The sequence below is a fragment of the Engystomops pustulosus genome, unplaced genomic scaffold, assembly GCF_040894005.1.
Source record: "Engystomops pustulosus unplaced genomic scaffold, aEngPut4.maternal MAT_SCAFFOLD_18, whole genome shotgun sequence".
Lineage (NCBI taxonomy): Eukaryota > Metazoa > Chordata > Amphibia > Anura > Leptodactylidae > Engystomops > Engystomops pustulosus.
Genome location: NW_027284960.1, coordinates 105,552 through 130,412, shown reverse-complemented (window position 1 = coordinate 130,412; position 24,861 = coordinate 105,552). Strand labels below are relative to the sequence as shown.

The 24,861-nt window shown below is 52.6% G+C and overlaps 1 protein-coding gene across 1 annotated transcript in view; it reads left to right on the top strand.

Moving 5' to 3' along the window:
• The window catches only part of LOC140106830 (SH3 domain-binding protein 1-like), a 156,502-nt gene that overhangs the window by 54,095 nt on the left and 77,546 nt on the right, over positions 1-24,861 (top strand). Inside the window, exon 5 of the mRNA XM_072131480.1 lies at positions 14,006-14,117. Coding sequence (XP_071987581.1) covers positions 14,006-14,117 — 112 coding nt within the window. The remainder of the gene's footprint in view (positions 1-14,005; positions 14,118-24,861) is intronic.

Below are 24,861 nucleotides of genomic sequence, written 5' to 3'. Positions count from 1 at the left end.
CAGATTACTGACTATGAGGACCCCTAACCCCCTCTCCTGTGCAGGGTGCCGCAGATTACTGACTATGAGGACCCCTAACCCCCTCTCCTGTGCAGGGTGCCGCAGATTACTGACTATGAGGACCCCTAACCCCCTCTCCTGTGCAGGGTGCCGCAGATTACTGACTATGAGGACCCCTAACCCCCTCTCCTGTGCAGGGTGCAGCAGATTACTGACTATGAGGACCCCTAACCCCCTCTCCTGTGCAGGGTGCCGCAGATTACTGACTATGAGGACCCCTAACCCCCTCTCCTGTGCAGGGTGCAGCAGATTACTGACTATGAGGACCCCTCTCCTGTGCAGGGTGCCGCAGATTACTGACTATGAGGACCCCTAACCCCCTCTCCTGTGCAGGGTGCCGCAGATTACTGACTATGAGGACCCCTAACGCCCTCTCCTGTGCAGGGTGCCGCAGATTACTGACTATGAGGACCCCTAACCCCCTCTCCTGTGCAGGGTGCCGCAGATTACTGACTATGAGGACCCCTAACCCCCTCTCCTGTGCAGGGTGCCGCAGATTACTGACTATGAGGACCCCTAACCCCCTCTCCTGTGCAGGGTGCCGCAGATTACTGACTATGAGGACCCCTAACGCCCTCTCCTGTGCAGGGTGCCGCAGATTACTGACTATGAGGACCCCTAACGCCCTCTCCTGTGCAGGGTGCAGCAGATTACTGACTATGAGGACCCCTAACCCCCTCTCCTGTGCAGGGTGCCGCAGATTACTGACTATGAGGACCCCTAACCCCCTTTCCTGTGCAGGGTGCCGCAGATTACTGACTATGAGGACCCCTAACCCCCTCTCCTGTGCAGGGTGCCGCAGATTACTGACTATGAGGACCCCTAACCCCCTCTCCTGTGCAGGGTGCCGCAGATTACTGACTATGAGGACCCCTAACCCCCTCTCCTGTGCAGGGTGCCGCAGATTACTGACTATGAGGACCCCTAACCCCCTTTCCTGTGCAGGGTGCCGCAGATTACTGACTATGAGGACCCCTAACCCCCTCTCCTGTGCAGGGTGCCGCAGATTACTGACTATGAGGACCCCTAACCCCTCTCCTGTGCAGGGTGCCGCAGATTACTGACTATGAGGACCCCTAACCCCCTCTCCTGTGCAGGGTGCCACAGATTACTGACTATGAGGACCCCTCTCCTATGCAGGGTGCCGCAGATTACTGACTATGAGGACCCCTAACCCCCTCTCCTGTGCAGGGTGCCGCAGATTACTGACTATGAGGACCCCTAACCCCCTCTCCTGTGCAGGGTGCTGCAGATTACTGACTATGAGGACCCCTAACCCCCTCTCCTGTGCAGGGTGCCACAGATTACTGACTATGAGGACCCCTCTCCTATGCAGGGTGCCGCAGATTACTGACTATGAGGACCCCTAACCCCCTCTCCTGTGCAGGGTGCCGCAGATTACTGACTATGAGGACCCCTAACCCCCTCTCCTGTGCAGGGTGCTGCAGATTACTGACTATGAGGACCCCTAACCCCCTCTCCTGTGCAGGGTGCCGCAGATTACTGACTATGAGGACCCCTAACCCCCTCTCCTGTGCAGGGTGCCGCAGATTACTGGCAAAGTCACCAGAAAACCACAATAATAGATCTAGGACATTGGGGACATTTTCTTTGGCGCTTTCCGACCTTTTTATATATAATGACTTTTTCCACCTGCTGTGAATCTGCTCCCAACAAGAGCGTGGCTTTAGCCGAGTGGATTAATATGTGTCGTAGCCATTTTTGGCCGATGCAAACTGGTCTAACAGGGACACAAAACCGTGCTACTGCACTCAGGCAAAACACTCCCCACATTAGGATCTCCGCTGCCTCTCCTTCTGGGCTCCACTTCTGACTGGACAAGCGGTGGGACTAGGTCAGCTACCGATGCTTTGTCGCTCCACTCCTGGACTGTGCTCAGTCTGTTCTCCGACTGCTACACACATTTCTGGGGCTCGGGACAGATTTTGGTCCCAGGGACAGAAAATAGTCTCGGCGCCAGAAATGTCTCTGCACAGCTCTACAATATTACATGTGTGTCTTCTTACCGAGAGCAGGTCGGTAACAAAGCCAATGCAGACACCGACACTGTAAGTGAATGTCCCCCATTGTGTGGAGTTAATCAGAAGGAGTGGTCTAGGACGGGAGATTCTCTGATTCTCCCCTAAAATCGCATTCTATGAACAATGTCCAGTAATTGACCACACAAACAGTTTTGTAAATAAGTATTGCTTTTACTTCTTAACTTCTTATTCATACATTATTCTTCAGAACTTTCAATTTGTACCATAAATATATACATTGCACATTTCTTTGGATGTTTGCTTGCAATAGATGGAATTACTCCCAGGGACAGAAAATGGTCTCAGCGCCAGAAATGTATCTGCACAGCGACATAATATTAAATATGTGTCTCCTTTCCAAGAGCAAGTCAGTAACCAAGCAGTGGGCACATTTACTAACCCATCCCTGGAGTTCACAGAAACTGCATTGTCCGTGTATAATGTGCTGTGCGGGGAGTCACTAAGATCCTGCGCCTGATATCCTGCATGTGTCGCTTCCCCGCTCAGGTCCCTGGAGTTCACCTTATTCTTCCTGGTGCATGTAAGTGCATTGTCCGTGTATAATGTGCTGTGCGGGGAGTCACTAAGATCCTGCGCCCGATATCCTGCATGTGTCGCTTCCCCGCTCAGGTCCCTGGAGTTCACCTTCTTCTTCCTGGTGCATGTAAGTGCATTGTCTGTGTATAATGCGCTGTGCGGGGAGTCACTAAGATCCTGCACCCGATATCCTGCATGTGTCGCTTCCCCGCTCAGGTCCCTGGAGTTCACCTTCTTCTTCCTGGTGCATGTTAGAGCATTGTCCGTGTATAATGCGCTGTGCGGGGAGTCACTAAGATCCTGCACCCGATATCCTGCATGTGTCACTTCCCCGTTCAGGTCCCTGGAGTTCACCTTCTTCTTCCTGGTGCATGTAAGTGCATTGTCTGTGTATAATGCGCTGTGCGGGGAGTCACTAAGATCCTGCACCCGATATCCTGCATGTGTCGCTTCCCCGCTCAGGTCCCTGGAGTTCACCTTCTTCTTCCTGGTGCATGTAAGTGCATTGTCCGTGTATAATGTGCTGTGCGGGGAGTCACTAAGATCCTGCGTCCGATATCCTGCATGTGTCGCTTCCCCGCTCAGGTCCCTGGAGTTCTCCTTCTTCTTCCTGGTGCATGTAAGTGCATTGTCCGTGTATAATGCGCTGTGCGGGGAGTCACTAAGATCCTGCGCCCGATATCCTCCATGTGTCGCTTCCCCGCTCAGGTCCCCGGAGTTCACCTTCTTCTTCCTGGTGCATGTAAGTGCATTGTCCGTGTATAATGAGCTGTTCAGGGAGTCACTAAGATCCTTCCCCGATATCCTGCATGTGTCGCTTCCCCGCTCAGGTCCCCGGAGTTCACCTTCTTCTTCCTGGTGCATGTAAGTGCATTGTCCATGTATAATGCGCTGTGCGGGGAGTCACTAAGATCCTGCACCCGATATATCCTGCATGTGTCACTTCCCCGTTCAGGTCCCTGGAGTTCACCTTCTTCTTCCTGGTGCATGTAAGTGCATTGTCTGTGTATAATGCGCTGTGCGGGGAGTCACTAAGATCCTGCACCCGATATCCTGCATGTGTCGCTTCCCCGCTCAGGTCCCTGGAGTTCACCTTCTTCCTGGTGCATGTAAGTGCATTGTCCGTGTATAATGCGCTGTGCGAGGAGTCACTAAGATCCTGCACCCGATATCCTGCATGTGTCGCTTCCCCGCTCAGGTCCCTGGAGTTCACCTTCTTCTTCCTGGTGCATGTGAGTGCATTTTCCGTGTATAATGCGCTGTGCGGGGAGTCATTAATATCCTGCACCCGATATCCTGCATGTGTCGCTTCCCCGCTCAGGTCCCTGGAGTTCACCTTCTTCTTCCTGGTGCATGTAAGTGCATTGTCCGTGTATAATGCGCTGTGCGGGGAGTCACTAAGATCCTGCGCCCGATATCCTGCATGTGTCGCTTCCCCGCTCAGGTCCCTGGAGTTCACCTTCTTCTTCCTGGTGCATGTTAGAGCATTGTCCGTGTATAATGCACTGTGCGGGGAGTCACTAAGATCCTGCACCCGATATCCTGCATGTGTCGCTTCCCCGCTCAGGTCCCTGGAGTTCACCTTCTTCTTCCTGGTGCATGTGAGTGCATTGTCCGTGTATAATGTGCTGTGCGGGGAGTCACTAAGATCCTGCGTCCGATATCCTGCATGTGTCGCTTCCCCGCTCAGGTCCCTGGAGTTCTCCTTCTTCTTCCTGGTGCATGTAAGTGCATTGTCTGTGTATAATGTGCTGTGCGTGGAGTCACTAAGATCCTTCCCCGATATCCTGCATGTGTCGCTTCCCCGCTCAGGTCCCCGGAGTTCACCTTCTTCTTCCTGGTGCATGTAAGTGCATTGTCCATGTATAATGCGCTGTGCGGGGAGTCACTAAGATCCTGCACCCGATATATCCTGCATGTGTCACTTCCCCGTTCAGGTCCCTGGAGTTCACCTTCTTCTTCCTGGTGCATGTAAGTGCATTGTCTGTGTATAATGCGCTGTGCGGGGAGTCACTAAGATCCTGCACCCGATATCCTGCATGTGTCGCTTCCCCGCTCAGGTCCCTGGAGTTCACCTTCTTCCTGGTGCATGTAAGTGCATTGTCCGTGTATAATGCGCTGTGCGAGGAGTCACTAAGATCCTGCACCCGATATCCTGCATGTGTCGCTTCCCCGCTCAGGTCCCTGGAGTTCACCTTCTTCTTCCTGGTGCATGTGAGTGCATTTTCCGTGTATAATGCGCTGTGCGGGGAGTCACTAAGATCCTGCACCCGATATCCTGCATGTGTCACTTCCCCGCTCAGGTCCCCGGAGTTCACCTTCTTCTTCCTGGCGCATGTAAGTGCATTGTCCGTGTATAATGCGCTGTGCGGGGAGTCACTAAGATCCTGCACCTGATATCCTGCATGTGTCACTTCCCCGCTCAGGTCCCTGGAGTTCTCCTTCTTCTTCCTGGTACAAGCAAGTGCATTGTCTGTGTATAATGTGCTGTGCGGGGAGTCACTAAGATCCTTCCCCCGATATCCTGCATGTGTCACTTCCCCGCTCAGGTCCCCGGAGTTCACCTTCTTCTTCCTGGTACAAGCAAGTGCATTGTCTGTGTATAATGTGCTGTGCGGGGAGTCACTAAGATCGTGCGCCCGATATCCTGCATGTGTTGCTTCCCCGCTCAGGTCCCCGGAGTTCACCTTCTTCTTCCTGGTGCATGTAAGTGCATTGTCTGTGTATAATGCGCTGTGCGGGGAGTCACTAAGATCCTGCACCCGATATCCTGCATGTGTCGCTTCCCCGCTCAGGTCCCCGGAGTTCACCTTCTTCTTCCTGGTGCATGTAAGTGCATTGTCCGTGTATAATGTGCTGTGCGGGGAGTTACTAAGATCCTTCCCCCGATATCCTGCATGTGTCACTTCCCCGCTCAGGTCCCTGGAGTTCACCTTCTTCTTCCTGGTGCATGTAAGTGCATTGTCCGTGTATAATGCGCTGTGCGGGGAGTCACTAAGATCCTGCACCCGATATCCTGCATGTGTCGCTTCCCTGCTCAGGTCCTCGGAGTTCACCTTCTTCTTCCTGGTGCATGTAAGTGCATTGTCCGTGTATAATGCACTGTGCGGGGAGTCGCTAAGATCCTGCACCTGATATCCTGCATGTGTCGCTTCCCCGCTCAGGTCCCTGGAGTTCACCTTCTTCTTCCTGGTGCATGTAAGTGCATTGTCTGTGTATAATGCGCTGTGCGGGGAGTCACTAAGATCCTGCGCCTGATATCCTGCATGTGTCGCTTCCCCGCTCAGGTCCCCGGAGTTCACCTTCTTCTTCCTGGTGCATGTAAGTGCATTGTCCGTGTATAATGTGCTGTGCGGGGAGTCACTAAGATCCTTCCCCCGATATCCTGCATGTGTCGCTTCCCCGCTCAGGTCCCTGGAGTTCACCTTCTTCTTCCTGGTGCATGTAAGTGCATTGTCCGTGTATAATGCGCTGTGCGGGGAGTCACTAAGATCCTGCGCCCGATATCCTGCATGTGTCGCTTCCCCGCTCAGGTCCCTGGAGTTCACCTTCTTCTTCCTGGTGCATGTAAGTGCATTGTCCATGTATAATGTGCTGTGCGGGGAGTCACTAAGATCCTTCCCCCGATATCCTGCATGTGTCGCTTCCCCGCTCAGGTCCCCGGAGTTCACCTTCTTCTCCCTGGTGCATGTATGTGCACTGTCCATGTATAATGTGCTGTGCGGGGAGTCACTAAGATCCTTCCCCCGATATCCTGCATGTGTCACTTCCCCGCTCAGGTCCCTGGAGTTCACCTTCTTCTTCCTGGTGCATGTAAGTGTATTGTCCGTGTATAATGCGCTGTGCGGGGAGTCACTAAGATCCTGTGCCCGATATCCTGCATGTGTCACTTCCCCGCTCAGGTCCCCGGAGTTCACCTTCTTCTCCCTGGTGCATGTATGTGCACTTTCCATGTATAATGTGCTGTGCGGGGAGTCACTAAGATCCTTCCCCCGATATCCTGCATGTGTCACTTCCCCGCTCAGGTCCCTGGAGTTCACCTTCTTCTTCCTGGTGCATGTAAGTGCATTGTCCATGTATAATGCGCTGTGCGGGGAGTCGCTAAGATCCTGCGTCCGATATCCTGCATGTGTCGCTTCCCCGCTCAGGTCCCCGGAGTTCACCTTCTTCTTCCTGGTGCATGTAATTGCATTGTCCGTGTGTAGTGCGCTGTGCTGGGAGTCACTAAGATCCTGCGCCCGATATCCTGCATGTGTCACTTCCCCGCTCAGGTCCCCGGAGTTCACCTTCTTCTTCCTGGCGCATGTAAGTGCATTGTCCGTGTACAATGCACTGTGCGGGGAGTCACTAAGATCCTGCACCGATATCCTGCATGTGTCGCTTCCCCGCTCAGGTCCCCGGAGTTCACCTTCTTCTTCCTGGTGCATGTAAGTGCATTGTCCGTGTATAATGTGCTGTGCGGGGAGTCACTAAGATCCTGCGCCCGATATCCTGCATGTGTCACTTCCCCGCTCAGGTCCCCGGAGTTCACCTTCTTCTTCCTGGTGCATGTAAGTGCATTGTCCGTGTATAATGCGCTGTGCGGGGAGTCACTAAGATCCTGCGCCCGATATCCTGCATGTGTCACTTCCCCGCTCAGGTCCCCGGAGTTCACCACCTTCTTCCTGGTACATGTAAGTGCATTGTCCGTGTATAATGTGCTGTGCGGGGAGTCACTAAGATCCTGCGCCCGATATCCTGCATGTGTCGCTTCCCCGCTCAGGTCCCCGGAGTTCACCTTCTTCTTCCTGGTGCATGTATGTGCACTGTCCATGTATAATGTGCTGTGCGGGGAGTCACTAAGATCCTGCACCCGATATCCTGCATGTGTCGCTTCCCCGCTCAGGTCCCTGGAGTTCACCTTCTTCTTCCTGGTGCATGTAAGTGCATTGTCCGTGTATAATGCGCTGTGCGGGGAGTCACTAAGATCCTGTGCCCGATATCCTGCATGTGTCACTTCCCCGCTCAGGTCCCCGGAGTTCACCTTCTTCTCCCTGGTGCATGTATGTGCACTGTCCATGTATAATGTGCTGTGCGGGGAGTCACTAAGATCCTTCCCCCGATATCCTGCATGTGTCACTTCCCCGCTCAGGTCCCTGGAGTTCACCTTCTTCTTCCTGGTGCATGTAAGTGCATTGTCCGTGTATAATGCGCTGTGCGGGGAGTCACTAAGATCCTGTGCCCGATATCCTGCATGTGTCACTTCCCCGCTCAGGTCCCCGGAGTTCACCTTCTTCTCCCTGGTGCATGTATGTGCACTTTCCATGTATAATGTGCTGTGCGGGGAGTCACTAAGATCCTTCCCCCGATATCCTGCATGTGTCACTTCCCCGCTCAGGTCCCTGGAGTTCACCTTCTTCTTCCTGGTGCATGTAAGTGCATTGTCCATGTATAATGCGCTGTGCGGGGAGTCGCTAAGATCCTGCGCCCGATATCCTGCATGTGTCGCTTCCCCGCTCAGGTCCCCGGAGTTCACCTTCTTCTTCCTGGTGCATGTAAGTGCATTGTCCGTGTGTAGTGCGCTGTGCTGGGAGTCACTAAGATCCTGCGCCCGATATCCTGCATGTGTCGCTTCCCCGTTCAGGTCCCTGGAGTTCACCTTCTTCTTCCTGGTGCATGTAAGTGCATTGTCCGTGTATAATACGCTGTGCGGGGAGTCACTAAGATCCTGCACCCGATATCCTGCATGTGTCACTTCCCCGCTCAGGTCCCTGGAGTTCACCTTCTTCCTGGTGCATGTAAGTGCATTGTCCGTGTATAATGCGCTGTGCGGGGAGTCACTAAGATCCTGCGCCCGATATCCTGCATGTGTCACTTCCCCGCTCAGGTCCCTGGAGTTCACCTTCTTCCTGGTGCATGTAAGTGCATTGTCCGTGTATAATGCGCTGTGCGGGGAGTCACTAAGATCCTGCGCCCGATATCCTGCATGTGTCACTTCCCCGCTCAGGTCCCCGGAGTTCACCTTCTTCTTCCTGGTGCATGTAAGTGCATTGTCCGTGTATAATGCGCTGTGCGGGGAGTCACTAAGATCCTGCGCCCGATATCCTGCATGTGTCACTTCCCCGCTCAGGTCCCCGGAGTTCACCACCTTCTTCCTGGTACATGTAAGTGCATTGTCCGTGTATAATGCGCTGTGTGGGGAGTCACTAAGATCGTGCACCCGATATCCTGCATGTGTCGCTTCCCCGCTCAGGTCCCTGGAGTTCACCTTCTTCTTCCTGGTGCATGTAAGTGCATTGTCCGTGTATAATACGCTGTGCGGGGAGTCACTTAGGTCCTTCCCCCGATATCCTGCATGTGTCGCTTCCCCGCTCAGGTCCCTGGAGTTCACCTTCTTCTTCCTGGTGCATGTAAGTGCATTGTCCATGTATAATGCGCTGTGCGGGGAGTCACTAAGATCCTGCGCCCGATATCCTGCATGTGTCGCTTCCCTGCTCAGGTCCCTGGAGTTCACCTTCTTCTTCCTGGTGCATGTAAGTGCATTGTCCATGTATAATGCGCTGTGCGGGGAGTCACTAAGATCCTGCGCCCGATATCCTGCATGTGTCGCTTCCCTGCTCAGGTCCCTGGAGTTCACCTTCTTCTTCCTGGTGCATGTAAGTGCATTGTCCGTGTATAATGCGCTGTGCGGGGAGTCACTAAGATCCTGCGCCCGATATCCTGCATGTGTCGCTTCCCCGCTCAGGTCCCCAGAGTTCTCCTTCTTCTTCCTGGTGCATGTAAGTGCATTGTCCGTGTATAATGCGCTGTGCGGGGAGTCACTAAGATCGTGCACCCGATATCCTGCATGTGTCACTTCCCCGCTCAGGTCCCCGGGGTTCTCCTTCTTCTTCCTGGTGCATGTAAGTGCATTGTCCGTGTATAATGCGCTGTGCGGGGAGTCACTAAGATCGTGCACCCGATATCCTGCATGTGTCGCTTCCCCGCTCAGGTCCCCAGAGTTCTCCTTCTTCTTCCTGGTGCATGTAAGTGCATTGTCTTGTGAGACAAGTTAAATCCAGCGCTCACTCTGAATCAGTCAGCCCCTAATTTGTGTCACATGGAAGCAGCGCTGCTGCGCCAAAATCCGATTGCGCTCGACACAATGCCAGTGCAGACCCCTGTTAAATAACTATCCAAGCTGTGCCATCCCCAAAAACGTAGAAGAGTCAGATGAAAGTGCAATCCGTAACCCTTAGTAAATGAGCCTCTTTAAGCAAATGTCCCCCATTGGGTTTGTAAATTCAAATGTTTGAGGACATCTACCACCAGGATTGTAAACCAGGCCCTGATATACTGGTGAGCGCCCCCTCTGGCAGGATCCGTGCTTCCCATTGCTTCTTATGCCCTGGTTTTTAAGAAAACAAATTATGCTAATAAGCCTGAGGGGCTCCAGGCTCCAATAACACCTATGTAGCCTGCAGTCCCTCAGGCATAATTTTTTTTTAAACTGTATTTATTAAATTTTCATTTTTATGGAACAGAAAAAAAAAACACACAAAACCCCAACATAGGATCATCAATACAAACATTGGGTCTAGACTGTGCTGTTCCTTGTGAGATGCTGGCCCAGCTTTGCTGTGCTCTGTGTGACACTCTCTACTGTGCTGTGCTTTGTGAGACGCTGTCCCTGCTGTGCTGCGCTCTGTGTGACGCTCTCTGCTGTGCTGTTCTTTGTGAGACGCTGTCCCTGCTGTACTCTGTGTGACACTCTCTACTGTGCTGTGCTTTGTGAGACGGTGTCCCAGCTTTGCTGTGCTCTGTGTGACACTCTCTACTGTGCTGTGCTTTGTGAGACGCTGTCCCTGCTGTGCTCCACTCTGTGTGACACTCTCTACTGTGCTGTTCTTTGTGAGACGCTGTCCCAGCTGTGCTCAGCTCTGTGTGACGCTCTCTACTGTGCTGTGCTTTGTGAGACGCTGTCCCAGCTGTGCTCAGCTCTGTGTAACGCTCTCTACTGTGCTGTGGTTTGTGAGACGCTGTCCCTGCTGTGATGCTCTTTACTGTGCTGTGCTTTGTGCGACACTGTCCCTGCTGTGCTCCATTCTGTCTGACACTCTCTACTGTGCTGTGCTTTGTGAGACGCTGTCCCTGCTGTGCTCTACTCTGTGTGACACTCTCTACTGTGCTGTGCTTTGTGCGACACTGTCCCTGCTGTGCTCCATTCTGTCTGACACTCTCTACTGTGCTGTTCTTTGTGAGACGCTGTCCCATCTGTGCTCAGCTCTGTGTGACGCTCTCTACTGTGCTGTGCTTTGTGAAACGCTGTCCCTGCTGTGCTCTACTCTGTGTGACACACTCTACTGTGTTGTGCTTTGTGAGACTCTGTCCCTGCTGTGCTCCACTCTGTGTGACGCTCTCTACTGTGCTGTTCTTTGTGAGACGCTGTCCCAGCTGTGCTCATCTCTGTGTGATGCTCTCTACTGTGCTGTGCTTTGTGAGACGCTGTCCGTGCTGTGCTCTACTCTGTGTGACGCTCTCTACTGTGTTGTGCTTTGTGAGATGCTGTCCCTGCTGTGCTCCAATCTGTGTGACGCTCTCTACTGTGCTGTGCTTTGTGACACGCTGTCCCAGCTATCTGTGCTCTGTGTGACGCTCTCTACTGTGCTGTGCTTTGTGAGACACTGTCCCAGCTGTGCTCCGCTCTGTGTGACGCTCTCTACTGTGTTGTGCTTTGTGAGACGCTGTCCCAGCTGTGCTGTGCTCTTTGTGACACTCTCTACTGTACTGTGCTTTGTGAGACGCTGTCCCTGCCTTTCTCCACTCTGTGTGACGCTCTCTGCTGTGCTGTGCTTTGTGAGACGCTGTCCCAGCTGTGCTCTGCTCTGTCTGACGCTCTCTACTGTGCTGTTCTTTGTGAGATGCTGGCCCAGCTTTGCTGTGCTCTGTGTGACACTCTCTGCTGTGCTGTGCTTTGTGAGACTCTGTCCCTGCTGTGCTGTGCTCTGTGTGACACTCTCTACTGTGCTGTGCTTTGTGAGACACTGTCCCAGGTGTGCTGTGCTCTGTGTGACGCTCTCTACTGTGTTGTGCTTTGTGAGACGCTGTCCCAGCTGTGCTCTGCTCTGTGTGACACTCTCTTCTGTGCTGTGCTTTGTGAGACGCTTTCCCAGCTGTGCTGCGCTCTGTGTGACGCTCTCTGCTGTGCTATTCTTTGTGAGACGGTGTCCCAGCTTTGCTGTCCTCTGTGTGACACTCTCTACTGTGCTGTGCTTTGTGAGACGCTTTCCCAGCTGTGCTGCGCTCTGTGTGACGCTCTCTGCTGTGCTGTGCTTTGTGAGACGCTGTCACTGCTGTGCTGTGCTCTGTCTGATGCTTTTTACTGTGCTGTGCTTTGTGAGATGCTGTCCCTGCTGTGCTGTGCTCTGTGTGACACTCTCTACTGTGCTGTTCTTTGTGAGACGCTGTCCCAGCTGTGCTCTGCTCTGTGTGACACTCTCTGCTGTGCTGTGCTTTGTGAGAAGCTGTCCCTGCTGTGCTGTGCTCTGTGTGACACTCTCTGCTGTGCTGTGCTTTGTGAGAAGCTGTCCCTGCTGTGCTGTGCTCTGTGTGACACTCTCTACTGTGCTGTTCTTTGTGAGATGCTGGCCCAGCTTTGCTGTGCTCTGTGTGACGCTCTCTGCTGTGCTGTGCTTTGTGAGAAGCTGTCCCTGCTGTGCTGTGCTCTGTGTCACACTCTCTACTGTGCTGTGCTTTGTGAGACGCTGTCCCTGCTGTGCTCCGCTCTGTGTAATGCTCTCTACTGTGTTGTTCTTTGTGAGACGCTGTCCCTGCTGTGCTGTGCTCTGTGTGACACTCTCTACTGTGCTGTGCTTTGTGAGACACTTTCCCAGCTGTGCTGCGCTCTGTGTGACGCTCTCTGCTGTGCTGTTCTTTGTGAGACGCTGTCCCAGCTTTGCTGTGCTCTGTGTGACACTCTCTACTGTGCTGTGCTTTGTGAGATGCTTTCCCAGCTGTGCTGCGCTCTGTGTGACGCTCTCTGCTGTGCTGTTCTTTGTGAGACGCTGTCCCAGCTGTGCTCTGCTCTGTGTGACACTCTCTTCTGTGCTGTGCTTTGTGAGACGCTGTCCCTGCTGTGCTGTGCTCTGTGTGACGCCCTCTACTGTGCTGTGCTTTGTGAGACGCTGTCCCTGCTGTGCTGTGCTCTGTGTGACGCTCTCTACTGTGCTGTACTTTGTGAGACGCTGTCCCTGCTGTGCTCCGCTCTGTGTAACGCTCTCTACTGTGCTGTTCTTTGTGAGACGCTGTCCCTGCTGTGCTGTGCTCTGTGTGACGCTCTCTGCTGTGCTGTGCTTTGTGAGACGCTTTCCCAGCTGTGCTGCGCTCTGTGTGACGCTCTCTACTGTGCTGTGCTTTGTGAGACGCTGTCCCTGCTGTGCTCTGCTCTGTGTGACGCTCTCTACTGTGCTGTGCTTTGTGAGACGCTGTCCCTGCTGTGCTCCGCTCTGTGTGACGCTCTCTACTGTGCTGTGCTTTGTGAGACGCTGTCCCTGCTGTGCTGTGCTCTGTGTGACACTCTCTACTGTGCTGTGCTTTGTGAGATGCTGTCCCTGCTTTGCTCCGCTCTGGCTGCTGTGCTCTTTTCTGTGTGAGGCTGTTTGCTGTGCTCCCTCTCATATTTCACCCATATTGTGGGCCCCCTTTCATAATCCCCCCCCATACTGTGGGCCCACTCTTATACCTCCCCCCATATTGTGGGTGCCATTTCTTATCTCCCCCATACTGTGGACCCACTCTCATACCTCCATCCCCCCCATATTGTGGGTGCCCTCTCCTACCCCAGTCCCCTCCACTTGTACTCCTGTACTTGTTCAAATGACCTGATTTCCAGAGTGTTTGGTGTGGTTCTGCCAGCTGTTCCATGGTTTGTGTTTTGGGTCTCAGTAGAGGCATTTATTAATTAAATTAACAACATTATCCGACTGGAAGAGGCTTCTACTGCAAAAGAAAGGATAACGTTACATTTTAAAGGATCTGGGGTTCATGGCTGAACACTAACGGACTACTGTCGTTCATGTGCGTCGAAACCTCTTCTCATTGGTTTTGTAAGGTCTATTATTACTGTCATGACTTGATGGGGGCCGCGGTGTGACGCGATGGGGGCCGCGGTGTGACGCGATGGGGGCCGCGGTGTGACGCGATGGGGGCCGCGGTGTGACGCGATGGGGGCCGTGGTGTGACGCGATGGGGGCCCCGGTGTGACGCGATGGGGGCCCCGGTGTGACGCGATGGGGGCCGCGGTGTGACGCGATTGGGGCCCCGGTTTAATGTGATTGGGGCCGCAGTGTGACGTGATGGGACCCGCGGTGTGACATGATGTGTTACCAAGTCTTGTGCTTTTCCTTTAGAAGGGCGCTGGAGATGGGGTGCTGTGTGGAGGGATCCCTGGCCCAGGCACTGGCAGAGTATGAAATGAACATGGAAAGAGACGTCCTGCAGCCACTGAGCAAGTTGAGTGAGGTAGGTGGCCCTGACATGAGATCCATTTAAATCAGTTCTGCTCTTAAACCAGATTTCTGGTGTCATAACTCATAGTAGGCGTTACTCGTAACCTTCCTTCACAACCTTCCCATTGTTTTCAGAGGCCGTTATCTGGACTCCAGCAGATTCTTACATTCTTGCTTCTGCAGAAAAAGCTATGCAAAGATTATTTTTCCATAGGTCTCTTCAGATAACATGTAGCACCCAGACTTCACACGCTCTGCACTTTCCTCCCTTTTTCAGTTTCTCAGTTGCTCAAATTGAGGAGTTAGTGAGACAAAACTAGTGTTAGCACAGCAGGAGAGAGCCCGCGACAACCCTTCCAGCGATACCTGTATCACGCTTCTAGCTTCTTCCTATCCTGACATATAGGACTAATAGATATATGAGGCTATCTGTAATATCCTCTCCACTTCTCCTGAAGTGGGCGGGGCTTCCTGGCTGTGACATCAGCTATGGGCAGTGAGGCCTGAGCACTGAGGGCATTCACATGAACATGCACAAAATGATCAGCCAATCAGGAGATCTAGTGCAGAGCGAGGCATGGGACACCAAGCACTGGATCCCTGCATCATACAGGAATCTACCACATTACAAAGGAAAATATCTATTACAACATGTTCAACTACACCATAAAACATAGAGAAAAGTTCTGACCGGAGTTCCCGATGCTTTTGCTTCCGTGTGTCCTTCTTCCAATATGTCACTCACAAAATAGAGCAGCTCACACTCCTCCAGCACAAATTCCTGAATCCTGCAATAAGAATATACCGCTATTCAGACCAACACTCCTGCGTTTCTCCTGTGACCTCCTCCGTATGCAACATATGTTGTGGTAGAAATTCACCCGCAGATAGTGTAGTGCAGTTTACATGGGACGCCAGCTGCACGTTCTCGGACGACTATGGGTTTCGCCCTGTATGGCTTCTTCTGGGGCTTTGCAACTGTTAAACTGTACTACACTATCTACTACACCTCCTGACGAAGCATCTGTGCGAAACGCACGCCGGGGTGTTCCTGTTGGCCCTCCCTCTGACTGCCTCTGTGCCATTTACACCATGCCCTTAGGTAAGTGTGGCCTACCTGTTGACTTGGGTTATTAGCACCGGATGGTACCTCCGGTTGACCACTTTGTCATTGTAGCACAAAGGTCCACTGCCTTTCATAATTAGTCCTACTTTTGGACACAATACTTCTCTTTTTATACCTTTTTCGGGCACTATCAATGAGGCAGTATTAGGATAGGGGGGCCATAGGTTCTGTGTCTGTCCCACATCCATCTGGGACATTGCCTGTTCCCCTTATACTTCTGACTTTCAGGAATCCCTTTTGAAAGTGGTGTTTATACTTTGTATGTGTTATTTTGAATAAAGTGAAAATAATTTTTTATATTTACAAGCTCTTTTGTTCTTTGGTCTTTCTCTATTTAATTCAGCCTGGGATGTGAACCCTCAACCTCCACACTCAACCTGCTATAGAGATACAGGACAGAGCCTCTATCCACTAGGCCAGTGGTGGCACTCGGAGACCTCTCTGTGGGCACAGGGGCTGTCTCCCAGGCACAGAGTTTGCCTGACATGACACCTTCCTGCAGTCTCAGGCAGTCCAAGTAGTGACCCATCCTGTGCTGCCTGGTCCTGTCTGAAGAGTGAGGAGGTGTGGACAGGGCCGGATTGGGGCTCAAAGATTCTGGTAGCAATAAGTTTGTTACTGCCTAAATTGCTGTGTTGGCACTTTGGGAAAAGCTAGTGTGTTTTAGATCTCATTTTGGGCACTAGATCGCTAAAAGGTTCGCCATCACTGCACTAGGCTATGGGCTTAGTGGTTGTCTACAGGAGGGTGTTATGTAACCAAGAGCTTGACTGTTACACTGACACAGGCCGAATATACTGGTATATGGAGAGGGATCTTCTCAGAGATAATTATTATTATTGAGATTATTATTATTCTTAAAGAGATTATTATTTATTATTATTATGGAGATTATAATATTTTAAAGAGGACCTGTCACCCTTAAAAATGGCACTCGGAGCTGCTTACTAAAGTAGCTAAAGCAGCTCCTTGTGCTAAAACAAACGCATAGGCCAGAGATGATTGTCATGCGGCTGTCACCGCCCCTAATCCCGCCCTTCGTGAATACGTTTCTAGTGTACGCCATCTATTTTTCTTTCACATATGCAAAAAAACCTGAAGGGAGTCTAATCTACTTCTTGCCATGCCCAGTTGGTTGCAACATTTAAAGAAAATAAACCTTCTGCTACGGACGTCATGCATGTGCCGTCCATTTTTTTGCGGATCCATTGACTTCTATGGATGTACGTGGTCTGAATGCTGCAATTTTTTTCTCATTGTCTGCATATCAGTGAAATAATATCATGTGATGGGCCCATGTACGGCAAGTTCTCAGGCGCTGAAGGGCCAATCGCTTATATGCCAAGCTTGAGAAGTGCCAATTTCCCCAAAAGGATTCCTGTCCCCGGGTACAAGTTATCTGCGCTATTCAGTGGCCTTGCTCAGTAGGACTACGTGCTATCCATGGTTCCTGGGTTAGCCGCAGTTTATACCTCATTTTTCCTCTCTTGTCTCCCATCGTGATGCTGACTAAGAAAAACGCTGATCCAAAACTCTGGCCTCCAGCGGCTGCAGGAGCTTTCTCCAAGCTGAAACCTTTGCCTCGGCTTCCGTTCTCACCCGGCCGATACTGAGAGAAAGGTCCTGCTAGAGGATGACGCCTCATCGGTTGGTGCTGGATCCGTTCTCACTCAGAAAGGGCCCAAAGGTCGAACCTTCACTTGCGGCTTCTTCTCTAAGACCTTCTCTTCCGCAGAGAGGAATTATCCCATTGGTGATCGGGAGCTTCTGGCCATAATGCTTGCTTTAGAAGAATGGCGTTATCTTCTGGAAGGAGCTCGTCAGGGTCTGTATCTACATGGACCACAAGAATCTCCTGTATCTCCAGACTGCTCAGCGCCTCAATCCTCGACAGGCTCGTTGGTCCCTTTTCTTCTCCCACTTCAACTTCATGATACAGTTTCGTCATTACACCGCATCTCCTGCTTCTACCAGCTGACTGCAGCGCTGGGAGGTGGGGACGCCAAGTGATGACCACACCGCGAGAAAAGGAGAGAAGCAAGAAGACAGGGGAGCATGAAAGTTTTTTTTTTAAATTTACAGTGTAGGAAAATGTTAGGGGGGTGGGGGCAATTTGCTTGGGGGACAGGGGCTGGGAGACATTAAATGACCGGGGCATAATTTCTGGAAAGCTATAGGGACATTAAATTAAATTTTCAGGGGCTGGCTGTACACTACAGGGGCTGGCTGGCTGTGCACTACAGGGGCTGGCTGGCTGTGCACTACAGGGGGCTGGCTGGCTGTACACTACAGGGGCTAGCTGGCTGTACACTACAGGGGGCTGGCTGGCTGTACACTACAGGGGCTGGCTGGCTGTACACTACAGGGGGCTGGTTGGCTGTACACTACAGGGCGCTGGCAGGCTATATACTACAGGGGACAGGCTGGCTGTACACTACAGGGGCCGGCTGGCAGGCTGTACACTACAGGGGCTGGCTGGCTGTACACTACAGGGGGTGGCTGGCTATATACTACAGGGGGCTGGCAGGCTATATACTACAGGGGGCTGGCAGGCTATATACTACAGGGGGCTGGCAGGCTATATACTACAGGGGGCTGGCAGGCTATATACTACAGGGGGCTGGCAGGCTATATACTACAGGGGACTGGCTGGCTATATACTACAGGGGACTGGCTGGCTATATACTACAGGGGACTATCTGGCTATATACTACAGGGGCTGGCTGGCTGTACACTACAGGGGGCTGGCAGGCTATATACTACAGGGTGCTGGCTGGCTGTACACTACAGGGGCTGGCAGGCTATATACTACAGGGGCTGGCTATATACTACAGGGGGCTGGCTGGCTATATACTACAGGGGGCTGGCTGGCTATATACTACAGGGGGCTGGCTGGCTATATACTACAGGGGGTTGGCTGACTATATACTACAGGGGGCTGGCAGGCTATATACTACAGGGGGCTGGCAGGCTATATACTACAGGGGACTGGCTGGCTATATACTACAGGGGACTGGCTGGCTATATACTACTGGGGCTGGCTGTACACTACAGGGGCTGGCTGGCTGTACACTACAGGGGCTGGCTGGCAGGCTGTACACTACAGAGGCTGGCTGGAAGGCTGTACACTACAGGGGCTGGCTGGCAGGCTGTACACTACAGGGGCTGGCTGGCAGGCTGTACACTACAGGGGGCTGGCTGGCAGGCTGTACACTACAGGAGGCTGGCTGGCAGGCTGTACACTACAGGAGGCTGGCTGGCAGGCTGTACACTACAGGGGGCTGGCTGGCGGGCTGTACACTACAGGGGCTGGCTGGTTGGCAGGCTGTACACTACAGGGGCTGGCTGGCTGACAGGCTGTACACTACAGGGGGCTGGCTAGTAGGCTGTACACTACAGGAGGCTGGCTGGCAGGCTGTACACTACAGGAGGCTGGCTGGCAGGCTGTACACTACAGGGGGCTGGCTGGCGGGCTGTACACTACAGGGGCTGGCTGGTTGGCAGGCTGTACACTACAGGGGCTGGCTGGCTGACAGCCTGTGCATTACAGGGGGCTGGCTGGCGGGCTGTACACTACAGGGGCTGGCTGGCTGGCAGGCTGTACACTACAGGGGGCTGGCTGGTAGGCTGAACACTACAGGGGGGTTGGTAGGCTATATACTGGGGAGGCTGTGACAAATGCATTTTCCACCCTCGGCTTATACTCAAGTATATACGGTGATAATAGAATAATAAATAAGGTGCAGATACTATGGGGCAGATTTACTTACCCGGCCCATTCGCGATCCAGCGGCGTGTTCTCTGCAGTGGATTCGGGTCTTCTGGCGATTCACTAAGGCAGTTCCTCCGACATCCACCAGGTGTTGCTGCTGCGCTGGAGTTCGCCGAGGCCCGCCGGAGTTCACGATCCTATACTTGGTGAAGGTAAGTACGTGTCCCGCAACACTTTTTTTTTTAAATGCGGCGGTTTCTCCAAATCCTTCGGGTTTTCATACGGCCACGTCCCCCTATTTCTGCTGTGTGCTTGCCGGCGCCGATGCGCCACAATCCGATCGCGTGCGCCAAAAAACCCGGGGCAATACAGGGAAAATCGTCGCAAATCGGAAATATTCGGGTAACACGTCGGGAAAACGCGAATCGGGCCCTTAGTAAATGACCCCCAATGTGTAAATGAATAACTAGGAGGCAAGTTGTAGAAATGTATAATTGAAGGGATGCTATATGAGCATTTATAATTTGGAGTGGATTATATGTATAATAATAATTAGGACATGGTATAAAAACTTATTAGTAGATTTTTAGTACATAAACATAAGACATTTTTTAGTAGTGGAAATGTATAAAATTAATTAGAAGGGACATCAAATAGATACATTAATTAAAATAATTCACAGGGGGGCCATATATTATGTAATTAATGGGGGGGGGGAGGATCACACATACTTGGCACAGTATTCTTTATTCACACAGTGTAGTACAGTAATATATTTGGGGGTAACAATGTAATGCTGGGGGCACAGAGGAGTTTCTTATGTGGATTCTTTAGAAGTAGTGTGGGACATTGTTTTATCCAGGTGACATTATACTGTAAGTAACTGTGGTATTTTTAGGGGAGCAGTGCGGGGGATCTGCCAGAAAATTCTGCAACCAGATTTTACAACGATTCTGGGTGTGAAGGAGAAGACAAGTCACCTGTGAGGTACAAGATGCTACTTCTTCCTGTGTCAGATCAGTATTGTAGTCACTGAATAACCTTCTAGTGTGAGAGAGCGCTCAGCTTATGTATGGTCATATCTATAGGGTCAGAGAGCCAGGGGTGACTTGTCTATGTGGTGCGGGACACCAGAGAAGGGTTAATGTCATCAGTTCTTATAAAGGTTTTCAGCATTTCCTTATTGGAAGGTGGGTGTGCAGTGCGAACACTTACATCCCTAACCACAGCACAGCCACTAGCAGAAAGCCCGGGAAACCTGGGGTAACTCTTAAACCATCTCTAACCACAGCCCAGCCACCAGCAGCTAGCCCGGGAAACCAGGGGTAACTCTTATACTATCTCTAACCACAGCCCAGCCACCAGAAGAAAGGGACCAGGGGTAACTCTTATACTAGCCCTAACCACAGCCCAGCCACCAGCAGAAAGCCCGGGACACCAGGGGTAACTCTTATACTATCCCTAACCACAGCCCAGCCACCAGCAGAAGCCCGGGACACCAGGGGTAACTCTAATACCATCCCTAACCACAGCCCAGCCACAAGCAGAAATCCCCAGAAACCAGGGGTAACTCTTATACTATCCCTAACCACAGCCCAGCCACCAGCAGAAAGCCCGGGAAACCAGGGGTAACTCTTATACCATCCCTTACCACAGCCCAGCCACCAGCAGAAAGCCCGGGACACCAGGGGTAACTCTTATACTATCCCTAACCACAACCCAGCCACCAGAAGAAAGGGACCAGGGGTAACTCTTATACTAGCCCTAACCACAGCCCAGCCACCAGCAGAAAGCCCGGGAAACCAGGGGTAACTCTTATATCATCCCTAACCACAGCCCAGCCACCAGCAGAAAGGGACCAGGGGTAACTCTTATACATCCTTAACCACAGCCCAGCCACCAGCAGAAAGCCTGGGAAACCAGGGGTAACTCTTATACTATCCCTAACCACAGCCCAGCCACCAGCAGAAAGCTTGGGAAACCAGGGGTAACTCTTATACTATCCCTAACCACAGCCCAGTCACCAGCAGAAATCCCAGGAAGCCAGGGGTAACTCTTATACTATCCCTAACCACAGCCCAGTCACCAGCAGGAAGCCAGGGGTAAATCTTATACTATCCCTAACCACAACCCATTCACCAGCAGAAAGCCCGGGAAACCAGGGGTAACTCTTGTACTATCCCTAACCACAGCCCAGCCACCAGCGGAAGCCCAGGAAGCCAGGTGTAACTCCTATACTATCCATAACCACAGCCCAGTCACCAGCAGAAAGCCCGGGACACCAGGGGTAACTCTTATACTATCCCTAACAGCCCAATCACCAGCAGAAAGCCCTGGACACCATGGGTAACTCTTATACTATCCCTAACAACAGCCCAGCCACCAGCAGAAAGCCCGGGACACCAGGGGTAACTCTTTTACTATCCCTGACCACAGCCCAGCCACCAGCAGAAAGCCCGGGACACCAGGGGTAACTCTTATACTATCCCTAACCACAACCCAGCCACCAGAAGAAAGGGACCAGGGGTAACTCTTATATTATCTCTAACCACAGCCCAGTCACCAGCAGAAAGCCCAGGAAGCCAGGGGTAACTCTTATACTATCTCTAACTACAGCCCAGCCACCAGCAGAAAGCCCGGGAAAACAGGGGTAACTCTTATACTATCCCTAACCACAGCCCAGCCACAAGCAGAAATCCCCAGAAACCAGGGGTAACTCTTATACTATCCCTAACCACAGCCCAGCCACCAGCAGAAAGACCGGGACACCAGGGGTAACTCTTATACTATCGCTAACCACAGCCCAGCCACCGGCAGAAAGACCGGGACACCAGGGGTAACTCTTATACTATCCCTAACCACAGCCCAGCCACCAGCAGAAAGCCTGGGACACCAGGGGTAACTCTTATACTATCCCTAACCACAGCCCAGCCACCAGCGGAAGCCCAGGAAGCCAGGTGTAACTCTTATACTATCCATAACCACAGCCCAGTCACCAGCAGAAAGCCCGGGAAACCAGGGGTAACTCTTATACTATCCCTAACCACAGCCCAGGCACCAGCAGAAAGCCCGGGACACCAGGGGTAACTCTTATACTATCCCTAACCACAGCCCAGCCACCAGCAGAAAGCCCGGGACACCAGGGGTAACTCTTATACTATCCCTAACCACAGCCCAGCCACCAGCGGAAGCCCAGGAAGCCAGGTGTAACTCCTATACTATCCATAACCACAGCCCAGTCACCAGCAGAAAGCCCGGGAAACCAGGGGTAACTCTTATACTATCCCTAACCACAGCCCAGGCACCAGCAGAAAGCCCGGGACACCAGGGGTAACTCTTATACTACCCCTAATCACAGCCCAGCCACCAGCAGAAAGCCCAGGAAACCAGGGGTAACTCCTATACTATCCCTAACCACAGCCCAGCCACCAGCAGAAAGACCGGGACACCAGGGGTAACTCTTATACTATCGCTAACCACAGCCCAGCCACCGGCAGAAAGACCGGGACACCAGGGGTAACTCTTATACTATCCCTAACCACAGCCCAGCCACCAGCAGAAAGCCTGGGACACCAGGGGTAACTCTTATACTATCCCTAACCACAGCCCAGCCACCAGCGGAAGCCCAGGAAGCCAGGTGTAACTCTTATACTATCCATAACCACAGCCCAGTCACCAGCAGAAAGCCCGGGAAACCAGGGGTAACTCTTATACTATCCCTAACCACAGCCCAGGCACCAGCAGAAAGCCCGGGACACCAGGGGTAACTCTTATACTACCCCTAATCACAGCCCAGCCACCAGCAGAAAGCCCAGGAAACCAGGGGTAACTCCTATACTATCCCTAACCACAGCCCAGCCACCAGCAGAAAGACCGGGACACCAGGGGTAACTCTTATACTATCGCTAACCACAGCCCAGCCACCGGCAGAAAGACCGGGACACCAGGGGTAACTCTTATACTATCCCTAACCACAGCCCAGCCACCAGCAGAAAGCCTGGGACACCAGGGGTAACTCTTATACTATCCCTAACCACAGCCCAGCCACCAGCGGAAGCCCAGGAAGCCAGGTGTAACTCTTATACTATCCATAACCACAGCCCAGTCACCAGCAGAAAGCCCGGGAAACCAGGGGTAACTCTTATACTATCCCTAACCACAGCCCAGGCACCAGCAGAAAGCCCGGGACACCAGGGGTAACTCTTATACTATCCCTAACCACAGCCCAGCCACCAGCAGAAAGCCCGGGAAACCAGGGGTAACTCTTATACTATTCCTAACCACAGCCTAGCCAACAGCAGAAAGCCCCGGAAACCAGGGGTAACTCTTATACTATCCCTAACCACAGCCCAGCCACCAGCAGAAAGACCGGGACACCAGGGGTAACTCTTATACTATCGCTAACCACAGCCCAGCCACCGGCAGAAAGACCGGGACACCAGGGGTAACTCTTATACTATCCCTAACCACAGCCCAGCCACCAGCAGAAAGCCTGGGACACCAGGGGTAACTCTTATACTATCCCTAACCACAGCCCAGCCACCAGCGGAAGCCCAGGAAGCCAGGTGTAACTCTTATACTATCCATAACCACAGCCCAGTCACCAGCAGAAAGACCGGGACACCAGGGGTAACTCTTATACTATCCCTAACCACAGCCCAGGCACCAGCAGAAAGCCCGGGACACCAGGGGTAACTCTTATACTATCCCTAACCACAGCCCAGCCACCAGCAGAAAGCCCGGGACACCAGGGGTAACTCTTATACTATCCCTAACCACAGCCCAGCCACCAGCGGAAGCCCAGGAAGCCAGGTGTAACTCCTATACTATCCATAACCACAGCCCAGTCACCAGCAGAAAGCCCGGGAAACCAGGGGTAACTCTTATACTATCCCTAACCACAGCCCAGGCACCAGCAGAAAGCCCGGGACACCAGGGGTAACTCTTATACTACCCCTAATCACAGCCCAGCCACCAGCAGAAAGCCCAGGAAACCAGGGGTAACTCCTATACTATCCCTAACCACAGCCCAGCCACCAGCAGAAAGCCCGGGACACCAGGGGTAACTCTTATACTATCCCTAACATTAATGCCCTGAGATAACGTCGCCCCTGTACACAAACCAAGAGCCGAGCACGAGCAGAGAGGGAGGGAGACAGGGATTAGCTCATGCTTAATTTCACTGGCCCCGCTATTGATTAGAAATTCCCTTATCCCAGAATATTTGTATGTAATAGAAGGTGGGCCCCAGGTACCCCAGTCCGATCCTGTCCACAGGCGCGACTTGTCCGCGGTGGCAGCCAAAATCGCGGTACACAATCGGCAGCCAATCTCGTGGTCGGGGACAGGCAGTAGGTCAATGCAGGCGGCAACAGTTTGGGCTGGTAACGAAGGAGTGAAGTCGTAAACAGGTCCGGGGTCACAACAGGAGGTCAAAGCAGAAGCACCAGGCACAGGACAAAGCTTTTTTCACGGCAAATAGCACTAAAATCCGGCAGGGAATGCTGGGAGAAGCCGGCTTAAATGGAAACTGGGAAGAGGGAACCCTAACCCTTTAAATTTACTAGTGCCGGCCCGCGCCCTAGGGAGCAGCTGGGATGGGAGCGGGAATGAGGAGAGGTAAGTGAGGTTGGGAAGGGCCGCCGCCACGGATAGTGGCATGGGTGCACCTGCGATCCAAAATGTGGGTAGGATATCGGGCGCAGGATCTTAGTGACTCCCCGCACAGCGCATTATACACGGACAATGCACTTACATGCACCAGGAAGAAGAAGGTGAACTCCGGGGACCTGAGCGGGGAAGCGACACATGCAGGATATCGGTGCAGGATCTTAGTGACTCCCCGCACAGCGCATTATACACGGACAATGCACTAACATACACCAGAAAGAAGAAGGTGAACTCCGGGGACCTCAGCGG